Source organism: Suricata suricatta, chromosome 8 (genome assembly GCF_006229205.1).
Source record: "Suricata suricatta isolate VVHF042 chromosome 8, meerkat_22Aug2017_6uvM2_HiC, whole genome shotgun sequence".
NCBI classification, from domain to species: Eukaryota; Metazoa; Chordata; class Mammalia; order Carnivora; family Herpestidae; genus Suricata; species Suricata suricatta.
The window spans coordinates 17046326-17054494 of record NC_043707.1 but is presented as its reverse complement, the minus strand read 5'-3'; the positions used below and the strand labels follow the sequence as shown (position 1 = coordinate 17054494).

The window sequence follows — 8169 nt, the reverse complement described above, 5'->3', positions numbered from 1 at the left end:
ATAGGTCTAACAGGAGAGACCTGGCAGGGGACCATGGGGAAAGGAAGGGAGAAAGAGAGTGAGGGAGAGTGAGGGACATAGATCAAGGGAGACTACTGAATACTGAAAACTAACAGGAGAGACCTGGCAGGGGACCATGGGGAAAGGAAGGGAGAAAGAGAGTGAGGGAGAGTGAGGGACATCGATCAAGGGAGACTACTGAATACTGAAGGAGGAGGGGGAGGAGGAGAGGGGGTGATGGTCATGGTGGGGGCACTTGTGGGGAGAAGCACTGGGTGTTATATGGAAATTAATTTGACAACAAACTATTAAAAAAAAGAGTCTCTTATGGTTTTCAGCACTCTTTCAGACACTTTATATGTATTAACTAAGCGGTTCTCAAACTGGGATGGCCGTGTTGCCTCCTCCCTCAGCCCCCAATATCTGGAAATTGGTGAGCGTGTTTTTAGTCGTTGCTGTGGTGAGGAATGTCACAACGATGGACATTTAGTGGAAGTGTCCAGTGATGTTTGGTGTCCTGCAGTGCTTGGGACAGTCCTGCGCAGTGAAGAACTGTGTGCTGGCCAAAATGCTGATATTGGCCCTTTTGTGCATAATCTAATTCGAACCTGGCAGTAACCCTCAGAGGTAGGCACAGTTATTATTCCCACTTTAGAGTTGTAGAAAGCACGGCTGGGTGAGGTAACTTCCCCAGTCATGTTGCTAGGGAGTGGGGCCATTTGCATTTGAACCCAAGCAGTTGGTTCCAGAGCTCAGGCTCTTATCCATTATACTTTGCTACCTCTGTGGTATTAAAGGGAGAGAGAACACCACATGCAGAGGCGTGTGAGCATAAAAAGGCCTAGCCAGTCCACAGAAGCGTGAGAGGTTCCAACAGAGCTCCCACAATGTCATCAACAAATGTGGGTCATTGGTATAATTACCACAGGATCACCCTTCCATGGGGAGTGGGCAGACTTGCTGGAGATAAGGCGGAAAAGTAGATTGGGATCAGACTGTGAAAGCCCTTTGTGTTATCCTTAAGGAATTTGGATTTCAGCCATTAGGCACTGGGAAGCCTTCGGAGATCTAAAGCTTTATTTGTTTTAATTATTATTTTTTTTAAGTTTATTTGTTTTGAGAGAAAGCATGCATGCGTGAGTGGGGGAGGGACAAAGAAAGAGAGGAAGAGAGAGACTGTCCCAAGCAGGCTCTGCACTGCCATTGCAGAGCCCAATGCGGCGCTCTAACGCACGAACCTTGAGGTCATGATCTGAGCCGAAGTTGGACTCTTAACCTACTGAGCCACCCAGGCACCCTCTAGAGCTTTATTTTTATGGAAGATGAGACAATGGCTCAAGTCTTCAGGGAAAGAGAGATTATTGCAGAGGTTCAAGGAGGTCGTGTTGAGGGCTCCAAATTGGAGGATTGATTTGTTTATGAATTCAGTCAACAAATATTGGGCACAAACTCTTTTCCAGGATCCAGAGATCCAGTGTTGAATGAGAGCCAGTCTTAGGTTGGATAGGGGGCCAGATCATGCAGGAATTTGTTTTTTTTTTTTTTTTTTTGAGACAAACATTTATTTATTTATTTATTTTAATATAGGTTATTTTCAAGTTGGTTTCCATACAACACCCAGTGCTCATCCCAACAAGTGCCCTCCTCCATGCCCATCACCCCCTCCTCCCCTCCCCCATCAGCCCTCAGTTCTCAGTATTTAAGAGTCTCTTGTGGTTTGTCTCCCTCCCTCTCCTTAACTATTTTTCGCCCTTTCCTTCCCCTATGGTCCTCTGTTAAAGTTTCTCCTATTCCATATCTGAGTGAAAACATACTGTATCTGCCTTTCTCTGCCTGAGTTCCTTCACTTAGCACAGTACCCTCGAGTTCCATCCATGTTGCTACAAATGGCCAGATTTCATTCTTCCTCATTGCCATGGAATACTCCATTGTATACATAGATACCACATCTTCTTGATCCATTCATCAGTTGATGGACATTTAGGTTCTTTCCACAATTGGGCTATTGTTGACAGTGCTGCTGTGAACATTGGGGTACATGTGCCCCTATGCATCAGCACTCCTGTATCCCTTGGGTAAATTCCTAGCAGTGCTATTTCTGTGTCATAGGGGAGTTCTGTTAATTTAAAAAAATTGTTTTTTAAACATTTATTCCTTTTTGAGAGAGAGAGTGCGAGTGGGGGAGGGACAGAGAGAGAGGGAGACACAGAATCTGAAGCAGGCTCCAGGCTCTGAGCTGTCGGCACAGAGCCCGATGCGGGGTTCAAACCCTTGAGCGATGAGATCATGACCTGAGCCTAAGTCGGATGCTTAACCGACTGAGATACCCAGGTACTGTTAATTTTTTGAGGAACCTCCACAATGTTTTCCAGAGCAGCCACACCAGTTTACATTCCCGCCAATAGTGTAAGAGGGTTCATGCAGGGATTTTAATGTCACCTGAAAGAGTTTAGATTTGAATCAAAACAAGTGTAGTAGGATGTTATCGGAGGAGTTTTAAGTAGGTGAGTGACATGTTTGGTTCATGGCTCGGTGCTGCTGGAGCCTGCCGTCCAGAAGAGTAGACTGTGGTCATAGTGGCTTCAGCTGGGGTTATGACCGTGGACATGGTGAGAATATGGTATTTTTAGGAGGAAGAATGGGGAGAGCTTGCTGGTGGACTGGAATGAGGGATGAGAGGGGAGAGCATCAAGAATGGCAGGAGGTCTTGAACTGCACAGCTGTGGGTAGCGGAGAGGAGCATTGAGAGGATTCGTAGCGAACATTCATATGCCGACAACCTGGACTCCACAATTAACCACTTACTATTCCTGGGTTATCACAAATGTGGCCACTTACCAATCCCTCACTCCACTCATCCGTCTGTGGTTTTTGTTGTTGTTGTTGTTGTTATTTTTTTGAGAGAGCGCAAGCAGGAAGGGTTAGAGAGAGAGGGAGATACAGAATCCAAAGATAGGCTCCAGGCTCTGAGCTGACCGTCAGCGCAGAGCCCGACGCAGGGCTCGAACCCACGAACCGTGGGATCATGACCTGAGCTGAAGCCGGACGCTTAACCTACTGAGCCACCCAGGCACCCCCCTCCCCCCGTCTGTGTTTTTTGATGTATTAAAGAATGAGTTGTAGACATCAGTATACTTTACCCCTGTGCATTTCAGTTACTACCCTAAACATGATAGAGTTCAGTAAGTTCATTACTTGTTTACAGCTTTTTTTCTTCACTGTGTATATTTACTTAAGATAAAATGCACAAATGCTGTCTGATGAGCGTGATGACAAATGTGTACAGCTAGGATAACTCAAACCTCTGTCAAGAAACAGATGTTACCATCATCTGAGAAAGTGCACCCATGCCCCTTCACAGTGAAATGCGGCCCCTTCCCTCCCAGGGGCAACCACTGCCAGTGATAGTTTTAAAATGGATACAGGGGCACCTGGGTGGCGCAGTCAGTGAAGCACCCGACTCTTGATTTCAGCTCAGGTCGTGATCTCACAGTTCATGAGTTCAAGCCCTGTGTTGGGCTCTGCGAACACAGCATGGAGTCTGCTTGGGATTCTCTCTCTCTCTGCCTGTCTCCCGTACTTTCTCTCTCTCTCAAAAATAAACATTAATAAATTTGGGGATGCTGTGGAGAGGGGAAAAGAGGTACACAGAAACAGCAAGGGCTGAAGAGTGACAGAGGTTGGGCAGGCAGAGACCAGGCTGGGGCCATAACACTGTTAAAAGTCAGTCTCTGTGCACAAGAAATCCATGTCCGTCTTTGTTTTCTTAGCCTTAGAACTTGACCTGGGGTCAGTGCTGGAAAGAGATTGTTACTTTATGACAGAGCTGGATGAACAGGTTCCTCAACTACTTCAAGACGTTCAGGTTCCATTTATCGCCCTGGTAGAGCAGATGACGCTGGGCTTATTTGGTTGATTCCCCATCAAATTGCCCCTTAAAGGCTTAAAAGGGTGTGCTATTGACTCTTACAGTTCCACGTAACACATCATAGTTTGTGAAAATGTTCAAATTGTATTCTGCATTTGGGATGTCTGTGAAAAAATGCAGTTTTCTTTCGTTTTTTTTTTTTTTTTCTTTCAAGAGAATGAGAAGGGGAGAGGGGCAGAGGGGGAGAGAGAGAATTCCAAACACGATGTAGGGCTTGATCCCACGACCTGAGCTGAAATCAAGAGTTGGACAGTCAACTGGGCCACCCAGGCACCTCAAAAAATGCAGCTTGCTTACTGTCACTTGATCTCCTACCAGACCTGTTAAATAAGAAACTCTGGCAGGTGCCTAGGGATCTGTATTTAACTGTACTCCAATGAATGGTGAGAGTCTATGGACTCTATTTTGAAAAGACCGTGGAATGCAAATGGGCCAGACACATGTAAGGCTTGGTTTCAACTCTGTGAAATCTTAGCAAAGTTACTCAACTTCCCTGAGCCTCAGTTTTCTTGTTTTTTTTATTTTTTTTTAATGTTTTTTGCTTATTTTTGAGAGACAGAGAGCATGAGCAGGGGAGGGTCAGAGAGAGAGAGAGAGCAGAGATACAGAATCTGAAGACAGGCCCCAGGCTCTGAGCTAGCTGTCAGCACAGAGCCCGACGCGGGGCTCGAACCCATGAACCATGAGATCATGACCTGAGCCAAAGTCGGACGCTTTAACAGACTGAGCCACCCAGGCGCCCCAGTTTTCTTATTTCTAAGAGGTGGCTATTCATGATTACTGTGGACATTAAGTGATAGAACATTTGTAAATCACTGCGCACGTAGCTGGCGTCTACCCAGGTTCAGACTCTCTGGTTCTCTCTCCTCACAGAGAGAGTTACACTTTCACTCGGTGGTGGAAAACCGTTGATGTTGGCTCAGGTCGATGGTTCCTTCCTTGTCAAATCACATGACCTTCACCCATCAGACTGGGGAGGACATGGTCCTGGCCAAGGCCACCTCCACGCCCGCCTCCTCTCCATCTGCCACCCACCCATTTTCCACAGGCTCTGAAAACTGTGTGGTTGGTAGTGCTTTGGGGAAGATTCCCTTCCCGTCTTCTGACTTACTCAAATGGATCTCTGATCCTTGGGCCGATCTTCACCTTTCATTCTTGGGTTCTTGCTGCAGAAACAAGTCACCAGGCTCTTCAGAACATGCCCAGAGTGCTCCGTGATGTGGAAGCCCTCAAGCAGGAGGCGTCTTTTCTGAAGGAGCAGATGATTCTTGTCAAGGAGGACATTAAAAAATTTGAACAGGACACGTCCCAATCGATGCAGGTATTTTGGCTCCTGTCCTAAACGTTGATGCTTACTTTTGGAAGACATTCCCCCCCAACCTGAACTCCAAATTCTAGTGGCCACTCAACGCTCCTCCTTGGCTTGGCTCTTGCAGCTCACACAGCTGTCTTGAGCACCCGCTGAACAATGTAGCCATGTACAGAAAAGGCACCTGCCACTTCCTCAGTTTTCGAGCCCTCATTTCTCTTTTAGGTGTTGATAGAAATCGACCAGGTGAAGTCCAGAATGCAGCTCGCCGCAGAGTCCCTTCAGGAAGCAGACAAGTGGAGCACACTGAGTGCCGACATTGAGGAGACTTTTAAGACTCAGGTAGGTGTTTTTGTTCGGGGAATGTTGTGGTCTGTTCCGGCAGGAATGGGAGGTTTGGAGAAGCAGATGAGAAAGTCCTTTACCCGAAACCATAGGGGATAGTAAAAAGCGGCACTCGGAAGTGTGCCGGCAGAGGGTGGGAAGATCTGAAATTGCCCTGGGTCTTTCTACCTTCTTGAGTTTGTATCTCCTGCTTGACAGAAGGCTTCTAGTCACAGAGTTCAGGAGAAGCGTCAGTGAAAAAGGCAGAGAAAATGGATTAAGTGAGAGTGTGGAGCACGGGCAGAGGGACCTTACCCATCATGGGACCCGGGCAAGGTACTTAACCCCTCCTGGGCCACCAACAGTGGCAAATAGGAATGCTTTTGGGACCTGGTTATAAGGAGGAGGTCAGATGATGTCTTGTGAAAAACTCTTTTTTAGGTGTTAAGCAAAATAAATTCTTTATCATCTCTTTTGCTCGTTTTCAAAACTTAGACATTTTTTTTAAAAAGCTCTTAGTGCATGTGGGGAAAGAATTTGTAAACAGGAATAAACAGTGAAAATGTTTTCCCTGTAACCCTGACCCCACCGCCCCCCCGCAAGTGCCCGCATTTCCCTTCTCTGTACAGACTCTTGTGTGACCTTTATGCCCGTCCTTCCCGACACATACACCCTTACATCTGATCCCTGCCCGTTGGTTCCCATAAATGGCAGGACTTTGTGAATGCTGCTGTGCACCTTGTTTTTTGTTTTTGTTTTTTTTTCAATTTTTTTGGTAACATTTTTATTTATTTTTGAGGGACAGAGGGAGACAGAGAGTGAGTGGGGGAGGGGCAGAGAGAGCGGGAGACAATCTGAAGTAGGCTCCAGGCTCTGAGCTAGCTGTCAGCACAGAGCCCGATGCAGGGTTCGAACCCACGAACTGTGAGATCATGACCTGAGCCTAAGTTGGACACTCAACTGACTGAGCCACCCAGGAGCCACTGCACCTTGTTTTTGTACTTAGCGATCTATTATTTGATACCGGTTACGTTTATCTTTACCACAGAACGGGGGACGGGCAGAGAGGGGGGACTAGAGGATCTCTTCTGACAGCAGAGAGCCCGATGCAGGTTCAAACTCACGAACTAGGAGATCATGACCTGAGCTCAACTGACTGAGTCAGCCAGGCACCCCAGTTATGTTTATCTTTAAGTACCATAGAGCCCCTTTGGGCTCTCGACAAGGTAATTAATTGATTTAGGCTTCAAAGATGGGAGTTGCAACTCTTACTTGACTTCTGGCACGTATGTGACAGAGAATGGACTTAAATAGTCTCCGATTGCAATCAGTACACTCCTAATATTAACTAGCTAAAAGTTAGAAAGCTTGTGTCTCTCCTCCCAACTATCCTGATGTTGAGAACTAATTGCCCACAAGATCAAGATCGCCTCTTTCCAGCTGGACATCCCCGTGGACACTGCAAACTGAATTCGTTTTTTCTGTCTAGAGCCACTGCCCATTTGCTCTTGCCTTTGGCCTCCCTCTCTCGGTTCATGGCAGCCCTTCCCATGTAAGCATCTAGGCCGGAGACCTCGGCAGTCCCTAACTGCTCCCTCTCCCCGATCTTTCTCTGAAGCCGTCTGCTCCTTAGATCCCGCTGCTGTCACTGCGCAAGCTCCCCATTGGTTTTCTCCTAAACCGTCGCAGCAGCCACCCGTCCCGCTGGCTCCCACCCTCTCATGGGCAAGCTCAGTCACTCCCTCCCTGAACCCCTTGGGCCACACACCCTACATTGTATGCTGATCTTTCTGTATGTGAACAGAAGGGCTGCACTGTGAACTTTGTGTCTCAAACATCTAATAGGGTATCTGACACATTGCAGACACCTCGTAGATGCTGAAATGAAACAATTACTGCATTCTTATCTCTTTTAAAAAGTAGCTTTTCTTTTTTTTTTGATATGTCTATGTTAATATAGTTTATTGTCAAGTTAGTTTCCTCTTTTTCTAATTATAAACATAGTTTTTTAAAATATTTATTTTCGACAGACAGAGCATGAGCAGAGGAGGGGCAGAGAGAGAGGGAGACAGAGAATCCAAAGCAGGCTCTCGGCTCTGAGCTGTCAGCACAGAGCCCGACATGGGGCTCAAACCCACGAACCATGAAATCGTGACCTGAGCTGAAGTCAGATGCTTAATCTACTGAGTGACCTAGGAGCCCCTAAACATAATTAAAAAAATTTTTTTTAATGTTTATTTATTTTTGAGAGAGACAGAGAGACAGAATGCAAAGAGAAGAGGAGCAGAGAGAGGGAGAAACAGAATCTGAAGCAGGCTCCAGGCTCCAAGCTGTCAGCACAGAGCCTGACGTGGGGCTCGAACTCACGAGCCTGAGATCACGACCTGAACCGAAGTTGGACACTTAACCGACTGAGCCACCCAGGCGCCCCGACATAATTTTTTTAAATGTCTATTTATCTTTGAGAGAGAGAAAGCTCATGGAAGTGGGAAACGGGCAGGAAGAGAGGGAGAGAGAGAATCCCAAGCAGTCTCTGTGCTCTCAACATAAAGCTTTACTCAAAGCTTGAACTCATGAACTGTGAGATCACGACTTGAGCTGAAATCAG

At 46.7% G+C, this 8169-nt stretch overlaps 1 protein-coding gene across 1 annotated transcript in view; it reads left to right on the top strand.

Moving 5' to 3' along the window:
- Positions 1–8169, top strand: part of COG7 (component of oligomeric golgi complex 7) — a 78768-nt gene that overhangs the window by 1529 nt on the left and 69070 nt on the right. The window contains exons 2-3 of the mRNA XM_029950139.1: positions 5101–5249; positions 5463–5579. Coding sequence (XP_029805999.1) covers positions 5101–5249; positions 5463–5579 — 266 coding nt within the window. The remainder of the gene's footprint in view (positions 1–5100; positions 5250–5462; positions 5580–8169) is intronic.